This window comes from Coffea eugenioides, chromosome 2, assembly GCF_003713205.1.
Source record: "Coffea eugenioides isolate CCC68of chromosome 2, Ceug_1.0, whole genome shotgun sequence".
Taxonomy (NCBI): domain Eukaryota; kingdom Viridiplantae; phylum Streptophyta; class Magnoliopsida; order Gentianales; family Rubiaceae; genus Coffea; species Coffea eugenioides.
The window spans coordinates 47,359,116-47,384,359 of NC_040036.1; the positions used below are offsets into that span (position 1 = coordinate 47,359,116).

General features: G+C 35.8%; 1 protein-coding gene across 2 annotated transcripts; it reads left to right on the forward strand.

Annotated features, from left to right (window-relative positions):
* Positions 1-14,418: 14,418 nt before the first annotated feature.
* LOC113763432 (phosphatidylinositol 4-phosphate 5-kinase 6-like) lies at positions 14,419-20,362 on the forward strand. Of its 2 annotated transcripts, XM_027307249.1 has the most exons (9): positions 14,419-15,370; positions 15,449-15,608; positions 16,645-16,812; positions 17,476-17,641; positions 17,853-17,969; positions 18,056-18,249; positions 19,082-19,203; positions 19,310-19,379; positions 19,717-20,362. In XM_027307249.1, the coding sequence occupies exons 1-9, from the start codon at positions 14,419-14,421 to the stop codon at positions 19,997-19,999; spliced, it is 2,232 nt and encodes a 743-aa protein (XP_027163050.1). In that variant the 3' UTR covers positions 20,000-20,362. The 2 variants fall into 2 exon arrangements, with proteins under 2 accessions (XP_027163050.1, XP_027163049.1); XM_027307248.1 differs by having other exon boundaries at positions 14,419-15,608; positions 19,082-19,233; positions 19,328-19,379.
* The last annotated feature ends 4,882 nt before the right edge of the window (positions 20,363-25,244 follow it).

Genomic DNA, 25,244 nt, shown 5'->3' on the forward strand with positions numbered 1-25,244 from the left:
CATCAAAGTAAAACAATTGAAGGTTTCACATCCAAAATCGAGTAAACGGAATGCACAAGTGAGGCTCGACTACATGTCGTACGTCTTTCCAGGTTAAGTATTAGTACAAAAGTATAAAATATGACTTTTGAGCAAAACGATAACAGATGGTCCTAGGGTTACAAACAACCCCCAAAACCCTTCATTTGTACTAAGATCAACTCAATTGAAGGAATCGCGTAGTTCTAAAATTTTGGGCAGCATGCCCTCTGTATTTACCTATTTTCCCAGCCACTTATGGTTTCATTATTTTTCTCAATCAATCCCAAAGTCATACGCAATATAAATTCATCACAACAACCGTTCAATAGGCTCAAAGTCATTCAAGTACAAGATTTAGTTAGGAAAAATGACCAGAAATGAGCTTTAAGCTAGGAAACCAAAAAGGCAGATTCACCGCTACTTAGCGTATCGGACCTAACCGATACTACGCTTATTGGATTGAAGTGCAAGTTATACAATTTTGAAGCTAAGACAGAGGGCTATATCTTTGATGAAGACTACTTAGTCCAATTCTCATCCTAACTAGGTCAAATTTATCAAAACAACCTCAGATTTTCCAGTTCGAAGCTCACTGTGAAATTCAACTAGGAGTCCTGATTCATTCAATCATATCTGAGCACACACAACTCCGATTCAGGTAATTCCAAAGCCATTTGAAAGATAAGATACAAGGCTATAATTCTTAAGAAGACATAGACAACCAAATCAGTAGTATTCCCAGTCAAACTAACCAATTACAGAAGCTGATTATCAGTTTCGGACAGAAACAGGGCAGCAGGGGTATTTCAGTCTTTTCACAGGTTACGTTCCTCTGATTGGACTGAAATTTTTCAGAAAACTATAAAACATCATTCTCTACAACTTTCATGTTTTACACTAAGGCCAATTCAGCCTCTAACTAGGAGAAACAGTACCGGGCAGAATGGGAAAAAAAATGAAAACCCTAATCTGGAATTTTCCGCACAAAGTGGAAATTTTCCGCAATTCGCTACAATTTACGTACTATGGCTTCATTCTAGACTATCCCAAGCCATCATCCATGGCCACACAATATTAAACATATAAAAACAGAAAAATCATGAATAAATAAAAAAATTCACCAATCTCAACTAAAAGTCATGGAATTGCCCACAAAATCTCCTCTTAGACTACTTCAAGCCATTAATTACACATCATTAAGAAGAAAAGAGAGGTTCCTTAGCTACTCACCTTGCAACTTAAGAGAAGGGCCAACCAAGCACTACTTTCTTCCAAACCACTTCACCAACAACCTTAATTCTACCTTGCAATTGATTTTTATGGAGAAATTTGGAGTTTTATCGGTTAACTTGTAAGATTGAGCAAGATTGGAATGAAGAAAGTTGAAGGGTTTTCTTTCTTTTCTCTCCAAAGAGTTCGGCCAAGAGGATGCAAAATGTGATGAATTTTTGATCAATTGGTAAAGTGGTGAATAGTGGTCAAATGCAAGATTGAATCTCCAAGTGACACTTGTCACTCTCATTAATGCATGGCTATCCTTTTGTCTCTCCAACTCTCATCCATTGGGTAACCTCTAATTATCTCTTAACACCTGCTAAAATAAATCCGGTATCCAAAACTTAACCTAACTGGTCGAATTTTACCGAACTTACCGCACTAGTGGGTCCTACATCCGGTATACGCTCTTAATTTCTCAAAAACTAACCGATACTAGAAAAATCATTTAAAAACTATATTTACTCATAAAAATTATTTTTAAAATTTTCCGAATAAAGAAAATGTGAAAAAACGTGCAATTAAAAGAAAATAAAACCTAAAAATTAAGAAAATTGCGGGTCCTCACAGGTTGGCTGAAGATTTGCCTCAACTTCATGTTTCATGAATGCTTCCATTTTGCATTATCACATATATCAAAGGGTTCATTTCCCTGATTATTGAATTACATGTCTGATTTGTATTTCTTTTCAATTTCGGGAAAGCAAAATTTTACTCAAATTGTTGAAGCCTAAATATGTGCTGGTAAACTCAAGACCTTTATTTGCTCTCTATTTTCTTTTGCTTCACGCGTGCCTAATAAATCTTTTTCTAGCATTTTGACTATTGTAATTTTCCTGCTGGAGACAGTTCCTTGAGAAATTGAAGCAGGACAAAAGCTTTGTGAATCAGTCATTTTTAGTCATTTACGACCTTGAAAATGATGCTATTTGGTTTTTGAATGAGGCTGGCATAAAAAAATGACTCTTTATGCTTTAATAAGTTATTTTTATCTAACCTATCTGCTTATCGGTTAAAATTTTGGAATCTTGCCTTACTTTTAGATTGTAGAAAGCTGTATTGCTTCGCAGTTGGAAATTGCATCGTCAACATGTAATTGTTGATTAAATATTTGAAACAAAGTTCACTACTGAAATTAAGGATGCTACACATTTTGCTAAACTAGCCTCTTATGTTGAAGAGGTTACAATGGTTTGCTTCATCCATACTTTTAATTTGGAAAATCCAAGGACAAAAAGACAGTGAAGAACAATACTATCAAACCATACACTGCTAAGGTTGGTGGTCAAATTTTGATAGCAATCCCAAATGAAGATCACGAAAGATGTTCCCAAATTTCATATCAGTGCTCAGGATCCTTTATGATGGCGTCCTCCTAAAGAACCTGATGAAATTTATGTAAATGCAAGTTAGCAATCTAATTAGTGGGTAGTCAGTATTTCAATTTATAGTTGTCTAGGGTATAGCACTACTAGAAGGTTTATGACTGCCTCCTGAGTTACTTGGCAATGGGGAAAGAAGAAAAGATGTTAATATTGAACCAGTGATTCTCAGTTTCTAAACTCTTTGTTATTTTACTCAGATGATGAATTTGTATGCTTAATTCTCCTTTCTCCCTTTTATTAGTCTTCTAATTTTCTTTAAACAATTTACTTCTTACAGATTCAAATGATTGTTGCTCTCACCTCCATTAGTTATTAGTATATATAATGGAACCAATCATTATATATTTTTTTCCCTTTTTGGCTTTGGATTCTTGAAAGTGTATATACAAACTGTGTTATGATCCATTACTTAATCCAAAATTCATGGGGTCATGATACACAGTAGTATTATGACTAGAAGCAGCTAACTTTGGACCATATGATACATAGTAGTATTATGACTAGAAGCAACTAACTTTGGACCATAATTCAATAGAGTTTTTTCACTTTTTAAAAATAATTTTGATATCTTTGCTTAACTTTGGACCATAATTCAATAGAGTGGTTTACTTACTATTTACTACTTTTTACGATGATTTTTCATAACATTAAAGAAGAAAGCTACATTTGACAAAGCAGATTAAAGCTCACAAGTTTTTATTCATTTGTTCTTTTCTCATAGCTTCCTTCCTGGTCATTTCCATAAAATAGGGAACACAAAGTGTGCAGCTTCTCCTTTTCCTGTTGCTTGGTGAACTCTTGTCTGCATTGCTCTTCTATTTAGTTACTTATTCAGTTATTTGTTGGCTTTGTAATATGCTTCTTTGCATGAATGTTTAATGCTTCATTTTTGTATCTTTCATCTCATTATTCTGCAACTCAGATTTCCAGACTGTTTACTAGCAATGAGTACATCCTAATAGGCATGCACAGCCTACCTCTACTAGTCTTTTTACAAGTTCCACAGGCAAGAGTAGAGGGTTAAAAGTTGACTAATTTAATAATTTGGGAACCATCCAGATTTTTTGCTCTAGTTGTTAAAGAAATATTTTTGTACAATAGATGACAATCACAAGTTGACATGAACATCTTGTGGACGCTATTCTATTGAAGTACTTGGGACATTTTTATAATCCCGTCTTGTATGTAGTTTCGTTTCCCCTATTGCATTTTATTATTTATTTTAAATTTGAAATTGCCTTACTTTTTTTTTTTTTTGTCTACGTAAGAGGTATCCGGGCTGCGGGTAAGCCGGACCCAACTAATCCTCCTATGGCTTAAGAAGAGAGGCCCCTTCTTGAAATTGCCTTACATGCTATTTCAAATTTGAAGTTGAGGTTCGAGGATGAGCTAGAATTGGAGCCTCAATTTCCACTTTCTGTTGCTTTTGATACTGGGCTTTAACTTGAGTTGCAATTGGCACTTATCTGCTTCCCAAAGTTTTTGGAGTTCTTTATGTTGTATCCCGGAACGATTTTGGATCTCTAATTTTTTGCTGCCTCAGGTCTCTGCTGGATTGGTAAGCAAGTTTTGGGTAGATCTGATTTGAGATGTGTTATTTGCCAAACATTGAGCAGTGAGTCGGTGATTTGTGTCCAACAAAAAGCCCCAGAAGACTAGGCAGCTAATGTGAAATTCAGCCCCGTGTTTCAACATTTGTACGGCCTTCTCCATGTTTGCTTTAAACTTTGTAACATTTTATTATAAAAATTAATTATAGAGAATAATTAGAATCAGTAAAAGTTATTCTTTGGGTGATTATGAATTTTTAACTTTTTGATTATTAAAAAATCTATAATCATAATACAAAAACAACTGAAGCATCATAAAAATTGATTATCTAATCAGAATTTAGAATAAGCTAAAGTAATCAAATCATGAGCATGCCCCTATTTTTAAGCATGTAACGTACAAGTCCTGACCTTCTTTATTTCTAAACACTTTCACACCCTCTCTGGAATGTCTTATAGTTGATCAAAGGTTCTTTCTTCCTCAAGAACAAATTTATCAAGAGTTATTTCTTGAATTATTCTATTTTTCCCATTTCAAAAATCCCATTTCTCCTTAAAAATAACACATACCATAAAGGGGGGCTAGTGTAATGTGGAAACAAAGGAAAGGAGTGACGGTAAGTATATCAAATCTCAGGGGTACCATTGCAATTAAATCATAAAAGTTATATGCGTACATTTATTGTTTGAAAAGTTGTTTCTCAAACTTATATACAAACTAATATTTCCTCGCATACTTTGCACATGAATATATTTTTTTAAAGATATAACATTTTTAATATATTAAATTTCTTTGTAAAACTTTGATTGTTAGCATAATATTGACTAAGAAATTATAACGAACTAAATTAAACAATTGCAATACAAAACGTTCATTGCATAAGAAGTAATTAAAAACTTTGAAGATAGTAGGTTATTATTTCAAAATTACGTTGTATTTTTTACCAAGACTGCAACAGTAAGAAGAGGAAATTTTGAATGATGTGTCAAACCAATGCATACTATCATACTCAAACAAAATATACGCTAAAACATGGTCATTTTGATATACCAAATACCAGAGTAGATGCTTAGATACCATATCAGGACCATAATTTGCTCTTTGAAGGTATTCCCGAACATAACACAGCCTCTCTCTCTTGGGCTTTCAAAAGTTCAAGGGACTTTTATCACAAGAACAACTTATAGCAATGCTATGGACATCTAAACAACCACGCAATTATGAGGATCTCTCGGCCATCCCTGGTGAAAATAGAAACTTCATACAAATAATCTAATTTATACTATGTACTGTCTTTATTTCTAATCCATTATTAGTAGTAATAGAAGAAGACTTAGAAGACGAAGAAGCCATATCTTAAACACGACTAATACTTAGATCTTGATTAATAACAACTTTCTTTTTGGATTTTTCTATATCTTTTTTCACACGTTCCTCCGAGGAAATGACACTAATACGATGATATAACAAATCTATCTTTACTTGCCTACTTACAATACTGTAAGACCACTGATTAAGATATTCAGAGTACTGAACTATTTCAGCTTGGTACCGCTCAATACTTTCATAACATTGGGCTTTAGTGAGCTCAATATATTTATCATATATATGAGGACCTCCAACTATCTGACGAATATGTGCATACCATGCATTAAGACTGTCATAATGGCGTAATATCCAGAAATTTAAAATATCATGCTATTGAACAATATTAGCAAAGTCAGGAAAATCATTCATATGATTTTGAGAGTAAAGAGTTTTGGATTAAAAATTCACCAGGGTTGGCTCTGATACCAAATATCAGAGTAAATGCTTTGATACCATACCAGGACTATAATTTGCTCTTTGAAGGTATTCCCGAACATAACAGCCTCTCTCTCTTGGGCTTTCAAAAGTTCAAGGGACTTTTATCACAAGAACAACTTATAGCAATGCTATGGACATCTAAACAACCACGCAGCTATGAGGATCTCTCGGCCTTCCCTGGTGAAAATAGAAACTTAGAATTCCATAAGGATAGAAACAAACTTGGAATTTTATTGATCTTTTCCTCGATGATCCTTTTACAATGAGAACTGGCCTCTATTTATAGAAATAGAATTTGGCCCTTCAGGATAAACGACCCTTCAGAAAAGTAAACAACAAACGACTCTTCGGAAAAGTAAATAACAAACGACTCTTCGGAAAAGTAAATAACAAACGACTCTTCGGAAAAGTAAATAACAAACGACTCTTCGGAAAAGTAAATAACAAACGACTCTTCTACGTGGATTCTTCCATATCAACATCATTCCAGGCCCACTGGTAATCATCATCTGGGGTATCTGATGGTGTGGTAGCTGGATCTGTAATGTTAAGCATTTCAATGTGATGTTGATGTGCCTGTGCATTCTTCCTTCTATTCTCGATGCTTTTCCATTCTGTTCTATTTTTGAATTTGTAGGAAGAAACTGTTGAGGATGATCGAAAATCCTGTGATGATCCTGTGTTATGATAAGGGTCTTGGGAATCTTGCATTACAGTGTCATTCATTTTGTCCTGATACTCTTTCTTTGCTCGTTTGATTCTGGTCCAATGAGGATGACTTGAGTGGTAGTTCCATGATCCATAGTGACCAGGCCATATTTCAGGAGGAATGCATCTGTTTTCCTGAAATATGTATCTCTGTGCTTCCTCATACTCATCATCAAGGTCTAAAATAGTATGATCCATTTCTTTATAAATTACTGCACTTGGACAGGATTGGACTTGGTTATTTTGCAAATTGCAAGGTCTATGGAAATGGAAAATAACATATTTAGACTGAGTTGAAAATAATCCAGACCAATATGTTAATGGTCGAAACCATTGCAGGAAAACTTGAAGGTTTGGATTTAATGGCTGATTAAAGAAAGGTGATTGAAATTCCATAAGAATATGATATTGATGGCAAAGACACCAAAAATACCATAATAATGATTTTGGAAAATCATCATGTCTGGCAATGAAAATTTGACAGAACGGATATTCAGGATTAGTTCCAAAGGGATTTAAGATTGATCCTCCATATGAACTGAATATTTCAAATTCATATTGATTTCGGATTCTTTCAATATCTTCTTTTTCCCATGGATGAGGAATTTGGTGAATATCTGGGGGTTCAGAACAAACAGGTGAGAACATGAAACAAGGTTGGTCTTGTTGGGGCAAAGGTTCTTTCCTTGAGAAGAAATCAGCAACAATGTTCTTTTTCCCTTTTATGTTTTTGACATCAAAAGAATATTGGGAAAACCATGCTGACCATCTAAGTAACTGAGGATTAGGGACAGTATTTTGTTTAAAGTGCAGCATTTTAGGAAATGACCCCATATCCATTTCAACCAAGAAATGATGGGATATAAGGAAAAAAGAGAATTTCTTTATACCATTCTTGACTGCAAGGATTTCTTTGAATGTGGAATGATAATGTTGTTCGGAAACTTTGAATTTTCCACTAGCAAATCCACAACAATGCTTTGTTCCCTGTTCATCTTCTTCAAGTAGTACAACTCCCCAATATTTATCACTGGCATCTGTTTGTAAGATCTTTTTCCCATCTGATGGAATATGAAGTGTAGGAAGATCTTGGAGTGCCTTCTTGAGGATTTGGATTGCTTGGGTTTGTGAAACACCCCATGGTGGAGGTTTCTTTTTAAGCATTTTAGTCAAAGGACTAATATGCTTGGAAGCTTTGGGAAGAAATTCACGGACATAGTTAACAACACCAAGAAATTGTTGGACCTGGGTTTTTGAAAGATTTTCTTCAGGGAAATCCTTAATGGATTGTCCAACATGTTGTTCAGGAGTGCATTTCCCTTTAGCAATTTTCATGCCTAGGAATGAAATTTCTTGCTGAGCTAAAAACATTTTCTTTTCAGAAAGCATGATCCCGTATTGCTTAACAAGATGATGAAAATCTTTAAGCAACTCAAGATGTTCTTCAAAATTATTACTGAAAAGAAGAATATCATCAATGTAAACAAGTGCGGAATGTAAGATAGGCTGAAATATCCTTATCATCGCTTTTTGAAAAAGAGAAGGTGCAGTTTTCAGGCCAAAAGGCATCACCTTCCATTGAAAATGATGATTCGGAATACAAAATCCAGTCTTAAACCTATCTTCAGGATGAATTCCTAATTGCCAGAATCCAGATTTTAAATCAAATTTAGAAAACCATTTTGCCTTGGATATCTGGGAGAAAATAGTAAATCTGTTGGGAATTGGGAATTTATCATCAAGCAGGAAAATATTAAGAGGCTGGTAATTAATTACCAATCTCATTTTTCCTCTTACCTGTTCAGATCTTTTGTTGACATAAAATGCTTGGCATGCCCATTGAGAATGAGAAATCTCAATTAGTCCAAACTTCAAAAGCTCTTGGCATTCCTGTTCTGCAAGCTTTGTGTCATTGGGATTCATTCCAGAATGACTAGCTTTTGTGGGATTGATATCCTCATTTTTCTTAAAATGAAGTCGGATAAAAAACTCAGAATTTTCCCACAAAGGATGATCACACTTTTGTAAAAACTCTTGATGATTTGTTGAGCATGATTCTTGAATGATCTGCTTTTGAAACTGCTGGAGTTGATCCATTGGAACATTTTCTTCTTGTATTAAATACAGCTTTGGGATGTCAATAAAAGGTTTAAAAAACTTTTTTTGATTTTATCCCATTTCCTGTAATAAGATACTTGTTTTGTTTGTAAAGATCAAATCCTAATAACAAGTCCTTACCAGTAAAAGTTGCTCCCAGAAATTTTGAACTTACACAGCAATCAGGGAGAAGTTTGAGAGTGATGGGATTTTTTGTGACAAATCTTGTTTCAAAGAGATTTCCATCAGCTCCTCTAAAATTGTTTACTTCTGAAATCCAATATGAGTCTGGTAAGATATCTTTCCTCATAATGGAAGTATGGGCACCTGTATCAAAAAATGCAATAAGAGGGATAGGTTTAGAATATTTATCCAACAAGATATGAATAAGAGTTTGTGGATAAACTTCCTCTTCTTTTTGGTCTTTATTTGCCATAGCAATAGGCCCAATACTTAGGATTTCTTCGGGGACCTGTAAAGCCAATAGAGTAGTGTCAGTAGGCTCCTCTTGTTCAGAAAATTCAGATTCTAAATCAGATATGGAAAAATGAAGTTCATTTTGAATTTCTGAAATTAATTTTACTCCCTTTTGATTCTGGGGACAATTTTTTGCAAAATGTCCAGGCTTTCCACAGATAAAACATTTGTTGCCTTTTGTGCCCCTGAACTTTTTAGACTTTCGTCTGAAATATCTCCATTTCTTTCTGAAGGGTTTTCTTGGAAAATTCTTATAGGTCTTGGTAAAGCTTTTGAACTTTTTGAATCTTCTAGATCCTTTTCTCCTATGGGATGGAGTACAGGCTTGGCACTTTCCCTTGGTTATTAGCTCTGGCTTTTTGCAGGCTTGGTCCAAACAGACATCCCCTTTTAGATATTCTCGAATAACTTTTCTCTTATGACAAAGGTCATCAAGAGATAGGAAAACTGCTTGTTTGATTTGGCCAATGGTGAGATTTAAAACTGATCCATACTTATTATGGATATACATTTCTGCACCATCTGCAAGTGGCTTGGGAAGGGAACTGATAAACGGTTGTTTGAGATTGATATCTGCACCAAGAGAGTAAAATAACTTAATCATCTTTTGAAAATGTCTATTTAGATCGCGTCGATCATAAGATAAACATTTTATTTGAAAAAATTCTTTTCTTTTTGCTTCCTGGAATTCTCAGACATTTCCGAGAAATGTAAGATGGAGAATATGAATATTTTCCAGGAAATCTTGTTTGGTTAAAAAGAGCATTTTATCTGCATCTCCAATGGTTGTCCACCAATCCTTGAGGATTCCAGCCAGATGAGCTGTAAAAATTGATAGAATTTCAAAGTGAGATTCTTCTGTTAAATTTTGGGCAAGCATCCAAGCATGGAATTCATGGAACTTTGCTTCCCACTTTTCTGGTGGAATATCATCAATTGTAAACAGAGGTACTCCCTTTGATTTTGGAAAAGTAGCTCGCTGGGTTTGATCAAATGATGTTTCTCCTTCAGCTTCATTGTCATCAGGTTCAACCACTTCTGGTTCTGGATCTGCCATGTGAATCTGAGGAATTGTATCTTCTTCGGATGAGGATTCTGAAGTATCAGCTGTTGAAATCGTGTCATCATCTGAAGAATTAGAAAGACTGCTTTCTTCGGAGCCTGTATCTTTAGAGGAATTATCATGAAATTCAGTATAGGTTGAAATATAGTGAACTGAATCTTCATGAAGTTCATCTAGCACTGTTGACAAGGGATTGTCATACACCCTAGTAACCTCATGTGCTTTCCTTTCCTGTTCAATAGAAAAAGCAGGATTAGTATAAGTACTAAACATTAATGAAGCCGGAGGTTCTTGTTGAGAAGATGACGGCTGTTCTATGGCAGATTGTTTGGCTTTTCTTTCCCTTTCAGCTTCAGCCTTTCTCTGTTCTTTTTCAGCCATTTTCTTTGCTATTTCAGCATCCTTTTGAATTTGTTTATTTCTACGATATTCACGCAAAGTTGCTGCAATATCAAAAGGTTTGGTAACCTGTGGCTGTGGTGTTGAAAAGTAAAGAGATGGTGATGGAGTAGTGACTTCTCCAAAATAGAAAGGTGTCGGCCAACTTTGAAGGGGTACTGCACCATACATGGGACCGACCTTAAAAAGAGGTGTGGAAGACCCTACATCATATGTAGGAACTTGTCCTGTGGTTTTCAGAACATGTAGCTGATTTTGAATAAACTTTGTTTCTTTTTCTTTGTTGAGGATAAAATCAGCTAGAGTGGATGGATCAGAAGGCAAGATATACTTAAGTTCTTGAAGTCTTTTTTCAAAAACTTCAATCATGTGAGAAACCTGAGATTGGTGAGTTGATACAGTGGTATCAATTTGTTCAATCTTATCTTTGGCTTCTGAGATGTTCTTATGAATAGATATAAGGGCAGTGTTTTGAACAAGAGAGTTCTCAGTCTGCCAATTTAGAACATCTTCTGTGGGATTTGGTCGAACAGTTTCTCCACTTGGTAAAACTGTCGAAGAAGCATTTTGGATTTTTGGAGTATGTCTAACACCATTTTTATGGAAAGTTTCCAACTTGGGAAAATCTGCTTTACTAAACATAAAGCATTCTTGAACCTGAAAAGTTGGAACTGGAAGTAATGGTTTAGGTTTACAAGATGGTTTAAGAGTCCATTCCTTTTTGGATTCTTGCGCTTCTTTGTCCAAAATATCAAGACACTTTTGATAATAAGGATGAAGATCCTTTTTTGAATATGAATCAGGTGTCTGAGAATTTTGTGGAATCCAATCAGAAGGAATTTGATAACCATTAAACCGACTTCTTTGAGAGACAAAGGTATCAGTATCTGGGTCTTGTGGATTTAGATCTGGTTTGCAAGGTCGGGGTTCAACATGCTTTGATTTTTTCTTACAAGATAAATCTGGTAAGTCAAAACCAAGAATATTCTCAAGTTGACAGGAGTCACAAATGTTGCAAACATCAAAATAGATATGACCTGAAATAGGATCTTGAAACCATGAGACTGGGTATCCTTTATTGTCAAAATATTTGATAATATCTTGACTTCGATGTACTTGCTGAAGGTTCTGAGGATGATCATCATGTATTTCCCATTGTTTCTCAAATTCTGAGGGATAATACATAGGTACCTGTGCACACATAATAGAGGGATGAGATTTGGAAATCAAATCTTTAAAATGAGAATGATCAAATGAAATTGATGTTCTCCCTTCTTTGGTATGAGATATCCTTGAATTTGAAGATTCAAGGGGTTCATTAGCTTGAGCATGCAAATCTTCATAGTCTGTAATCCAGTCATTTGGTAATAACTGGATTAAATCTTGCTTTGAAATTTGCCGGGGAACATGAGTACAAGAAGCACCATTCTTCTCATCAACTCTTATTAAAAGAGCATGTTCTCCTCCTGGAATGGCCAGATCAAGGGCATGATTCTGAACACGATAGACCATCTGGTAATGGAGGGTTGCTGCGATGGCGTCTGACACTTGTTCTGCACCAATGATTTGTACCTGTACTTTAAGAGCTTCAAGCAGATGAGGATCTGCTAAGGACATGTTAAAATTTGGGAAAAGGGTGACAAAAACAGTTCCAGCATTTGTATGAAGTTTCTATTGAACCAGAGGTGGTTAATCCCACCTCTATTCCGACTATCAATCCTTATAGTGCTTACGGTAAACAGTCTTTTTCTCCTACTCGTGTTATTAAATCCTTAATAAGATCACATCCAAAAGGAGTAAAAGAATACATTCAAGCATCAAAGGTTGATCAACATCCAATTCCTGCTACCAGGAAAGAACAGTTTATAACTTTGCATATTCCAAATGATTTTCCTATGCAATGGACACAGCAAGGTTATACCCATATACACTTTGGAGCTATCAGGATTTCCCTATCATTTCATGGAAGGAAAGGACTCCCAATAGTTGCTACTTGACCTAAAAGCTTAAGCTGTTAGGGGAGGCCCAGTAACCGTACTTATAGATTAGGGGAGCAGTCACATGAATCCTACTACTCACACGCTTATTGGGCGCTAGTGAGATTCGAACCCCAGACCTTTAACACTCTATTCATTTCAATACTTGTAAACCTTTTCTGTTACAATTTTTCTAATTATCACTAATCTGGTTTTTTTTCTTTTTTGGTTTTCTTAATCCATATGGATATATATAGTGAATTTAATTATCAATTTAACCTTTTGCATTCTCATTACCATTTATGAGCTTTTGTCTTTTCATTAATCGTGATTTTCTTCTAAATCGATACCTATGATATACTTAACTTTAATCATCATTAAATAAAAGGACAAAATACATTAATTGGAGATGAAGGAAGTGTTGGTGATTATAGTTTTAAATGGTAGTTTCTAATTTTAATTACCAACATTACTAAGATGTAATGAATTGGAATTGTTCATTTTTTTTTTAAAATTAGTGATTTAGGCACAACAAAAATTAAAGCGAAAAAATACTTACACTCTTTATTGCCAAAATTCATCGTACAATATGAATGATGATGATAATCATAATGATAAGGTCACAAGGGTGATCACATTTCATTTAAAGAAAAAGAGCAACTAATTTGTTTTTGGGGATTGCAGTGCACTGCAAGATCTCGATTCTCAATCATTGGAGTGCTTTACCTTATAATACCCCAAAAAAAAAAAAATTCCATCTGGATATCATTATACTAGTACTATCATGAATAGACATGTCGTACTATCAGTAGATAGTAGATACCCTGTAGTAAACGTCAACTTATACGTGAACAAGGGCTAGTTAAGGGAAGTAAGTAGGATGTCGGTCCAGTTGAGACATAAAAAATGCCAGACACTAAGACATCACAGTCACCATGTCTCTCCTCTTAGTCTCAACCTTCCATATGTTGGGTCTGTCAGTAGATTTAGGAGGCAAACCCGGAGGCAGAGAACTGTTGTTCAGGAAAAAAAGAAAAGGGATATTAAAAAAAAAAGAAAATTGATGAAGAAAAGAAAAAGGTTAAAAAAAACAAAAGAAAAAAAAACAAAAGAAGGTATTTCTCAACCAAAAGAAAAAGACACTAATTGGATTATTCCGCTCTTTTGCTTTCCTCTCAATCCAACAGTTCCTGTTTCTCAAAACACTAGACACCCATTTCAGAAAAAGACACGAAAAAGAAAAAGGAAACAATTCCCATTATCAGAAAAATCAATAGAGGAACATCTGAATTCAGGACCACATTGCAGAACTGATTCTTGATTCTGGGGTTTTAGCTGTCGTTCTTCAAATGGATGCAGCCATTGCAGCAAATGGTCCATAAAAGAGAAGATTGTTTTTAATCCTTGATGTTCAGTTTTTGCTGTTATCTTTTTTGGGCAGCACAGAATTCGATTGGTGACTGTTCTGAGGGTGGCTTTTTTGAGGAAGATATGGTTGTTGGTCTCGTATTGAAGGTCACGTCGGTGACAGAAGAGACTGTTTGATCCGTGAAAAGAAGTTGGTTTTGACATAGAAGAGACTGTTTGATCCTTGAAAAGAAGTTGGTTTTGGAGCTGACGAAGAAAGAAAGGAGGGAGGAGGATTGATTTCTGGGGGAGAATGAGCAAAGAACTCCATGGCATTGTGAAGGGTTGGGAATCTAAGGTGAGAAAAGCACAAGCGGCTGCAAAGAAGAAAAGGGCGGGAGTCAGCATTTTTGGAACAATGTCAGTGGCCCATGTTGATGATGATCTAGACAATCCAGGTGAGGTCTATCATGCAGAGAAAGTCTTCTCCAATGGAGATATGTATACTGGGCAGTGGGCTGATAATTGCCCCAATGGCCATGGCAAATATTTGTGGTCAGATGGTTGTATGTATGTTGGCGAATGGGTTAGAGGAAAGACAAATGGTAAAGGAAAGTTTAGCTGGCCTTCAGGTGCTACCTATGAGGGTCAATTCAAGAATGGGTATATGGATGGTGAAGGGACCTACATAGGTTGTTCAAACGACACATACAGAGGTTCTTGGGTATTTAACATGAAACATGGGAGAGGGACAAAGAATTATACCAATGGTGATCATTATGATGGGAATTGGCGCCGCGGCCGGCCTGATGGGCAGGGGAGGTACCAATGGAACAATGGGAATCAGTATATTGGGCAATGGAGGAATGGAAAGATGAATGGCAGTGGTACCATGATTTGGGCAAGCGGGAATAGGTATGATGGTTGTTGGGAGGATGGATTGCCAAAAGGGAATGGGACGTATAGATGGTTGGATGGGAGCTTTTATGTGGGAGTATGGAGTGAGGAGCCTAAAGAGATGACTGGGACTTATTATCCTTCAACTTCACAGATAGGTCATTTTGATTGGGATCCTCAGGAGGTGTATATAAATTATTTGAAGGATTGCAGGATTAGTCGAGGTGAGAAGATATCAGTATTTCCTTCACAAAAAATGGTTAATTGGCCCTGTGAAGGAGAATTCTTGCAGAAGCAGCCAACATTGAAGAACTCGAGAGTAAATGTTGCAAGGACAAAGAGAGCATCTGCAGATGGGAGATTAAGCAGTGCAGGTGGCACTAGTTGGGGTTCTGAATCTGATTTCGGGTCTGAAACGAATGGACAAATGGGACGAGGGAGAGAAGATGATGAAGGTTTTGGGAGCTTAAGGTCTGATGATGGAGATACATCAAAAAGAAACAGACATCACCATATCAGAATACAGCCAACAAAAAGGCAAGGAAGGACAATAACAAAAGGCCATAGAAATTATGAACTCATGCTCAATTTGCAGCTTGGAATAAGGTAAATTTGGTTGTCCTTCGGCCCCACACCCTGTTTTCCTGGTGGCTATGAAAGGTGTCCTGTTTCATGCTTTTTTATTTGAATCCATTTTTGCTATCTAGTTGATGTTTCTGTTGTGATAGTTAACAAAAGGATGCTGTTATAATAGAACCTTTTGAAAATTTTAAGGTAATATGGTTTCCAAGCTTCTGCTTTATGGTTTTAGTGATTCTTTAGGCATCGTAATAGTATGGCAAGAGAATGAAAGATTTAATCTCTCACATATTGGCAACCTACAGATAGATTGTCTTAATGTTCAATGTCTTCTCTTTTCATTTTCAGTTGTTCAGTTAGTTCGTGATTGGCACATAGAACTTGGATTGCAACCATCTTATCTGCTTCTCCATTTGGTCTCATTATAATGAAACTTGTTAGAACAATATGAACAGAATGTCTCTCGCCCTAAAATAATTGTATTACAGAAGAAATACTGGTACTGGTTTTGAATTTAGAGTGGAAAATTGTGCTTTGATCACTTATTTGCTCTAACCACACTAGATGATGCTAAAATTGTAGGTGATGCAGAGAAGAAGAATAAAGCCTTTATCTTGTCCCCTTAAAAAGAATACAAACTGAGTCGCAGGACACTTTAGTGACATTAACATTACTTTCTTTCTGCTGGACTTAAACTATCACCAGTTTAAATATGGATTCCTATTTCGAAGAGAGTATATGTAAATTGGTTCTTCTAGTCAAAAAGCATCTTCCTGTAATATCTCCTGGATTTCTGCTATGTATAACGATCTATTATACACTTCCAGCTTACCTCCTATATGGCTGCATTTCTACCCATGTTTTTACAGCAAGATATGGAACTCTTTACTTAAATAAACACAGCTCACCGATAAAGATGTTCTGGGGATGAAAAGTTGGCGACATGAAAGTCGACAATTAATCAAATATATGATGTCATTATGGGCATTGATAATTTTTAAGTAGATCTTTATCTCTTTTCCCTTGTGTACATGCTTATACCTGATATATGATGTCATTATAGGCATTCAGTGGGCAGGCCTGCTCCTGCCCAATCACTTGATCTAAGAACTACAGCATTTGACACAAGGGAAAAGCTTTGGACTAAATTTCCTCCAGAAGGATCAAAATATACACCACCACATCAATCTTGTGATTTTAGATGGAAGGATTACTGCCCATTGGTTTTCAGGTGAGCTCTTGGTAAGTTTGTTTTGAATCTAGATGCTCTGACATCATGATTTTACGTTTCAACTTCCAGTCTTTAGTACGGCCTCTAACAAGAAAGTAAAGCTGTGGGATGATGGCAACTGTTTCATAGAAATCATGAAAGGCCCACAATCATATTTTTGTTTTCCTTAAGTTGGGTATTTCTACTGGAAAGGCTCAACTGTATTTTCCCTTTACTTGATTGCTATTATGTGCCGGATTTGGTTGACAAAGATGTTCTAAATTCTCTGTTGTTTTATATGTCATTTACTTTTGAATTGGAATTCCTATGCATCCTCAAACCTCTTCAGTTTCTGTACTTTAAAATTCCAAAAGATAAAAGTGTCACTCAAGTATTTAAAGATATCCTCTGGGTTCACTGCACTTCTGATTGAGTTTCCAAGGAGCTTTATGAGGTCTTATTTTAGAAAGAGAAACAAATTTTTAATTATTGAGATTTATTTTACAGATATTTCAACTCATGACATCCATAACTTATCTGACTTTGAATCCTTTGGAAAAGCATACAAAGGTGATAGAGAACTGGAGAGGTGGTGGGAGAGAAATACTTAGTCATTTTTTTGGTCATAGTGCAGTAGCGTTTTCACTGACTTCCAAGCATGATTAGAGCCAAATCTACTTGCAGGACTCTGAGGAAGCTATTTAAGGTGGATCCAGCAGATTACATGATATCTATTTGTGGAAATGATGCTCTGCGGGAGCTCTCTTCCCCTGGAAAAAGTGGAAGCTTTTTTTACCTTACCAATGATGACAAGTACATGATAAAGACCATGAAGAAGGCAGAAGTAAAAGTGAGTTCATTTTTCTGCTTCAAATATGGAAAACACAAATACTTTGTTTTTCTTAATTTGTTGGCATCACTTTTGTGTCTTTGTTTACCAGTATCAGATCATACCTTTTATGGGAAAATTTATTGTGACATTGTGAAAAGTAATCACGAGCTTTTAGATTTAAGATGATTGTAAATAGCAGCTTAGTCTTAGTTGACAACTGCTGAAACAGGTACTTTTAAGGATGCTTCCAGCTTATTACAATCATGTTCGAGCCTTTGAGAACACCCTAATTGCAAAGTTCTATGGCCTGCATTGCGTAAAGTTAACTGGATCTGCACAGAAGAAGGTAATCTTCAGGTGTTGTCAATGCTAATATCTGGTGTGAACAACAAACTCCTATGCTTTCGGTTACACAGTGGATTTAATGTGCAGGTGCGGTTTGTCATAATGGGGAATTTGTTCTGCACAGAGTATGCAATTCACCGGCGTTTTGACTTGAAAGGTTCTTCCCATGGCCGCTTAACTGATAAACCTGAATCTGAAATTGATTCAACAACTACCCTCAAAGACCTTGATCTTAACTTCATCTTTCGACTGCAGAAGATCTGGTTCCAAGAGTTCTGCAGGTGATCATTTTCTATTCTTACACTGTGTTGCTAAACTAACAGTAATGTAAGAGAATTTTCTATTTAGGAAAAGTCATGACAGTTTTAAGAGTGAAAGATATACAAATCCAGTTTCATATGACTTACCTACATCAATAAGGAAAAGATTTATATTAAAAATAATAATTTTTTCCACATGTCTTACCTACATTAGGAAAGGAATGAATGATAAAATTCAAGTTGAATACTTTCTGATTGAGATTCTTGTAAATTTTCAAGGCGAATACTCTCTGTTTGATTATTTAAACTTGAACCCTGTTCATGCAGAACTATTAATGACTTTGGTGCGTAAAGATTTGATTCTTGTAATTTGAGAACTATTGCAGATCTGTCTAAGGGGACACTGTAAAACATCTCAAAAACCATCAAATGGGATTCTGAACTAGAGAATGGTTTACTCTTGCATATATTATGAGTATGTCCAATCGTGTACTATACATAAACAGCTGAAGTACTGGATGTGGGATAAAAAAGTTTGCTTACTGTGATAATTAGCTCTGTATCATTCCAAAAGCACCATATGAACTGTTTCATCAGTTTCAAGACATTACATTTGTTGGATTTTGGGGAACTGTGGTTACAAGCAGTTTACCTTTAGACCTGTTTTGGTGCAAGAATTTGACACTCCAATTTAGTAAGTGCATATAAATCTGTTTATTGCAGACAAGGTTTACATGATGATTGTTTTGATATAGGCAGAGATGCATTTGCAGAGTGAACATTCGGCTAATAAATGCTACTAAATACACATTAGATTTATTTGATTGCATCAGCTGCAGTTTCTTTTATGCAGGCAAGTGGACAGGGACTGTGATTTTCTTGAGCAGGAGAGAATCATGGATTACAGTCTTTTAGTAGGTGTCCACTTTCGAGAAGTTTCACAATCTGGGGAGCCACTGACATGTGAGGCTCGAAGTTCTAGAGCAGGGAATACTCCTGGTAAATGTCCAACTTTCATATGAAAACTTCTTCGTTTTTGAAGACTTTCTGTAAGCTGTATGCTTGAATTTGCTTGCAGGAGACCTAAATGGTGAAGGAGCAACTCCTCGGCTTTCCAAGGCAGACATGGATCTGCTTTTTGATCCTTCTAGGTAAAACATTCTGACAAAGCGAACCGCAGTCTTTTCAGCTTAGTTTATTTTGTCATGTCGACTTAAGTTCTAATCCATCGGATTAATCCCCTATATCATGCTTTTCCTCTTTGTCTTAATTCTTCTCTTCACATTCACAGCATTTTATTCTGCTTATAAGTGTGTCTATCTCTGTAGTTTTGGTTTTTTGAGTTCGACTTTATATGTAAAACTCTAGTGGTCTGTTCAACCATCATTAAGCTTCAGTAATTAGTTTCGTTGTCCATGCCTTCCTTTCTGGTTCATAAGCAGTAAGATCCTTTACTGAACAATAATCGTGTACTGACTTGCTTGGCAGGTGTGCATCCATTAGATTAGGCATTAGTATGCCAGCACGTGCTGAGGCAACAGTCAGAAAAAACGATTTTGAGTTGATTGGAGAACCTACAGGAGAATTCTATGACATCGTACTCATTTTTGGTATCATAGATATACTACAAGATTATGACATTAGCAAGAAGCTTGAGCATGCATACAAATCAATCCAATTTGATCCTACTTCAATCTCAGCTGTTGACCCCAGACAATATTCAAGACGCTTCCGTGACTTTGTATTCAAAGCATTCACAGAAGACAGCTAAGGCTATATGCAGTACTTCACTATCTTCTACTAACTCCAGGTAGACGTCCTTGAATGGCCAGAAACTGATCAGATAAGCATGCCATCCAGCAAAAGTTTCCAAGAGTTTGGCCTTAAAAGCAATTGCCATCCACAGATGGACAATGGCTGTCGCAGTCCCATTTTGCAGTAATTTTGCCTTCATAAACTTCTCTTCCTTTTGTTTATAGTTAAAGGTGTCAATACATCAAGGTACATAGAATAGCATTTCAAGCAGGGGTACTCAGCAAGCCTGAGTGCGATTGTAAATGAAGATGAAGCCGAGTTAGGAGGGGTTTTTTGGTACTCAAATTCTTTTTGTCCTTGAGGGTGATTAGCTCAGGGATCTCAGGGCTGTATAATATTGTATACAAAAAAAAAAAGAAGAAATAGGAATGGTATTCTTCATATGAAGCAAAATACAGTCGTTCTCATGTAAATATCCTCCAAAAGACTACTGATTTGATTATTTCATGATGGATGTTTGTCCTGACTGTGTATCGTATTTAAAAAGCTAGAATTGCAAAACTACTAAAGAGTCCTGCGTCGGATTGCCGAACTGCTTCACGCTATTGTATCTAATATACAAAATGTGTTTGCTCCTGGAGTGGTTGGAGAAGAACCAAGCAAAATGGGACATTGCTCTTGAATGGAGCTGCAGCCACCAGTTGTTTGGCAAAATGTTCTGTTTTGCTTTGTAAGAGCAGGTTATAGTGATGACCGCCATTTTACACAAGTGTAAATTTTCTAAGTTTCTTCAACAAAATCTTACGGTTTTATGCAAAAATAAAATAAAAATAAAAATAAAGAGATTTGTTTGGACAACATGGTTTCTTTCTAGAAACAAACAGTGGCAACAGAAGCCACAACTCCTCCTTGTCTCCTCCATATTTAATAAATTAGTAATATGTTTGTGGCCAATTTTGGGAATCGAAGAGAATTTTAATGCCTGATACCATAAAACCTTGAAGGAAAGGACTCATCAACCAGGAAAAACCTCCAGCTCAGCCGAGTTAGGGGCTAGGCAAACAATTCCCAGATTTGCCAGTGAATTTTCTCGCGAGTGCTAGAAATGTATCTATGAAAGTCAAAAATATGTGCACACTTGCTGCTTTTGTATTTAGAGTAAAATTAAAGTCATTTAACACATTTTTTTATTTTGTTGAATATTTTTTATGTACAAATGTAGATTGCAAGAATACATGTCTTAGGCTATATGAGTCAATTGTTTTATTCTTTATTTTCGTATAAAGACAGATGAACTCGTAGACGTATTTTTGATGCTCGTAGATCTTTCTCTGCATGTTGCATTTTTACACCTAGAAGTTGCAAAGCTGAAATTTCAAACCTGCTCTGTGAATCTTCGAGAAATTCTTATGTCAGTCCGAAATGGTTACTTGGCATATTTAGTAGTTGGTCCAAAATCAATGAAAAAAATTCCACATGAATACATAAAAACCTGACTTGCTATTCCACATGCTAAGTGGGATCCATTTAGTATATGTTAAATGGAACTAAATGAAACTCTTATATATTCATGCGAAACTTTTCTATTACCCATGAAGCAACTATTAGAGTTTTCAAATAATTATTCCGGATTGACATAAAATTTTCCTGAATCTTCTTATGAAGTTCAGTGCCAATATGACCTCCCTCCAGTCAACAATTGCCTATGTGGAGATGGTGGTGTAAAAGTTTGCTGCATCTTTGGTGTTCGATGTGGTATTTTCTATCTCTATGTTCCACTTAAGTTGTCAGGACGGCCCAAATTTGGGTCCCTAGATTGGATTTGCAACATAGCATGCCGTATCTATGAGGTCTTATTCCTATAAATACAAGGCATCATAATCATAATTTATAAAATTTCACTAAAATTTAAAACTTACAAATACTAATGAAATACATACACTTCGCTAAATTGCATTTACAAAATGCTTTAGTCTAACTTTCTAGAATTTAAACATCTACCTATTTACATCTCTCATTTATCTTCTAAATGTACACGAGCTGGTTTTCTTGATCTGCAAGAAAAAATAAAAAGATGTGGTTTGAGCGATGTACGCCCAGTAGATAGTACTTACTCCCCTGTCGGATCATGTAGCTATATACATATTATATACATTTACAAATTCGATCACACCATATCACATGCATATATCAATTAAAAATATTTGTCATCTCATTTCAAATATTATATAAATATATTTCATTGAAAGTGAGTGGCATGCATATAAGTGGCTTTCGGGTGATACAGATCAGTATGTTGATACAGTTAGATACGTTACTGATACTGTAGAAAAGGATACGTCAGCTGTATCGATGTTTGAATCCTGGGTGCTCTACCTAGAATCTGGCAGGAGCTACCATATCAGTACCGTATCCTTTTTTTACTAGTGTTAAATTGTTTATTTGAATATCTAAACTGTTAATGACTCTGTTTGTAACTGTTTACAATCTTAGTTATAAGATTTCGATATATGTAATTGATATCTTGTCAATTTGACTGCATGTTTTCTTGGAACCTCACGGGGTTTCTAACTCATCCCTTTATTTTTTTTTCTTAACAGGGTGCGGGGATGAGAGAAACAAGAATAGTACTAGTTTGTAATAGAAAATTTTAAACTTGTATTTGGCCGGTCCTGTATTATGGTATTAGTTGTTCAAGTTCTTATCTTTTGGCTTGTACTTTGATTTGTATATTTTGGACGATTTGTAGCATGTAAATGTTATATTGAAAAATTTTAGTGTTATCATTTGGTATCCAAAGAATAGTGAGTTCGAAAGTTGTAGTCCCCATTTTAAGTAATTGCCATCATATTTATACTTAGTGAATTGATTGAACTACTTGTATTTTGATATGTTTAATTGTGCACATAAGTATGGATGTTTTGGAAAGTTGGATGGTTTGTAATATTTATTGGGGAGTTTCCTACTTACTTTGGAGTTATTGTTATCTCTGAAGTTAATGTTATTGAGTGAGTCCTGACGAGAGTTAGGCAGGCGGTCCATTAACTTTTGGGATGCCCTTGGGGGAGGTGGGGTTGTCATAGGTCGTATCAGAGGTCTTAATGAGCTCATGCCGAGAGAGGGTTCTCGGATTGTGGAAATTGACCTGTTAAGTGTGAACTGCTTATTATTGTTGGAAAAAAAATGGATAAGTATGTCGAGTATGAATCTCAAACTTGGTTGATTTGCACTTGGGGAGCGTACGGCCTGAGACGTGAATTCTCCTAGTTTCAGATTCTTGTACTTGAGTACTGAATACTTCTCATGATGGAATACCTATGAGTTGAGAAGGATATAGTTTATTGTATTATGATCTGAATAGAAATCATGATTGAATTTGAAAAAGTAGAACCGATTGAGGAGATTGGATATATGAGTGTTTTATGGACTAGTCCAGTAAATGTTTGGTTAAAGTTTCTATAGATGATGGCTAGACTATCATGTGTGTTTGAGAAACTAGCACTATAGACCTGTTTCCCTTCTCTTATGTTCGTGTGGACTTTTAGGTGTTCACGTGACTTTGAAGTAGCTTAACTGCAATTTCATATATATGTCTACCACTCTTGTGATATTATGTGAGGACTCGCAAATTTTCTTATTTTAAATTCCTATTACGAGCTTATTTAAATATTTATTTGGCCGTTTACTTCGAATATTTTATTCCAACCTTTTTAGACCCAATTACATGGAACCATGGCTTACATGTATTTTTAAAATGACTTGTTACCCAATTTAAATTATAAAAGCTCGTTTAGTGAGAATAGTGAATGCGCGTTTGGAGATAATAATCGATTCAAGGGTACCACGAGCTTGGAAATTGAAGACTTATACATTAGTCTTAAAATAGTTATTTTTACGTTTAAGTCCTCAAGTACTAGATAGTTATACCATCGTTATAAGAATTCTTTAGAAATTTCGCGTTATCGCGCACAAATCGAAAGTGCGCGTTTTCGCGCGCGCAATTATTTGAGGGATATTAGACCCTTATTTTTAGACTATTAAGAGTGAATAATAATAGTATAAATGGAAGTGCATTAAAGGTTTAGGGCACAAGTGAAACAAATCCAAGAGGAAACGAGCACGAAACGCGCGTGCACGCGCATTATTTTCTTAGTGGACTTGGAGTAATTTTGGGCCACATATTTTAAGCTTCCTTTAGAAGCCAATAACATCAGATTTCCCTCCCTCACATACACTCAAGCAGCCGAACCTCACAAGGAGAACAAGACCAGAATTTCTTCACCTTCTCTCTCTCTTCAATCTCTTGCCCAAATCACTTCAAAATTTAACCACAACTTGCAAATTACTTGGTGATCATCTTAAACTAGGAAAAGAGTTGCATTTCCACGGTTTTCTTGGGCTTAAGGTGACCGAAAATTTCTACTCTAGCCATCTAAGGAGGTAAATGATGATCAACCTCTTGAATCTTGGTTTATATAAGTTGTATTGCACTTGTGAGCTCATAGATTCATATGGGTAGTTTTATATTGTTGAAAATCTTGTGAGTAGGCTCTATGAAATCCCACAATGGCTTTGATGATCTGATTTGATGAGATTGGATGTTAATTGTGTTGATTAAGTGTTAATTTAGTAGAGCTAAGTGTTAAAAGTGAAAAGGAAATCAAATGAGGGGTTGCATGTTGAGGTGCCGGTTCTGCCCCTGCTTTGCCGCACCTGTTGGTGCAATTTTTTGTGGTTAAATTGACTTGATTTTGATATAGATATGTTGTATAGGTTGTGTGGAAAGTTTCCACCAAAAATCATCCAATTTGCTTGGCTAAAAGTTGAGATTTCGAAAATGTAGTAAAACTGGAAACTTAACCAGAGCCTCTCTGGCAGTAGTTTTGTTTCGGCCATAACTCTTTCCTCCGACATTGAAATCGAGTGCTGTTTGTGGAATTAGAAACTAGACACTTCCACTTTTCCAACGGTATAAAATACATGCTCTGATTCCACCTGAGTGAGTCGTACCAACCTTGTAAATTTGCCTGTTCTGTTTCTTGTCTGTACTGGAAGCCCTGTTTTGAGCTGCGAATTGATGCTCAAATATGAGCTAGTTGTGGACAGAATTTTAAAATGATTGCTTCTGAGAAATTGTAGCCTTATGAATGTAGTTTTAAAAGCTACCAACCACGCTCAATTCTGAGTTGAATTGAGTGAGTTGTGGCCCGATTTCAGAGCTGTCTTCGTGAAAGAAAACCCTAATTCTGGACTGATTTATA

Bases quoted from the DNA above. Each gene is read 5' to 3' on its own strand.
- LOC113763432 (XM_027307248.1), top strand. From the start codon at position 14,419: ATGAGCAAAGAACTCCATGGCATTGTGAAGGGTTGGGAATCTAAGGTG. The intron at 17,642-17,852 runs GTGAGTTCATTT...CTGCTGAAACAG, and splicing joins TGAAGAAGGCAGAAGTAAAA to GTACTTTTAAGGATGCTTCC. The intron at 19,234-19,327 runs GTCCAACTTTCA...ATGGTGAAGGAG, and splicing joins AGGGAATACTCCTGGTAAAT to CAACTCCTCGGCTTTCCAAG.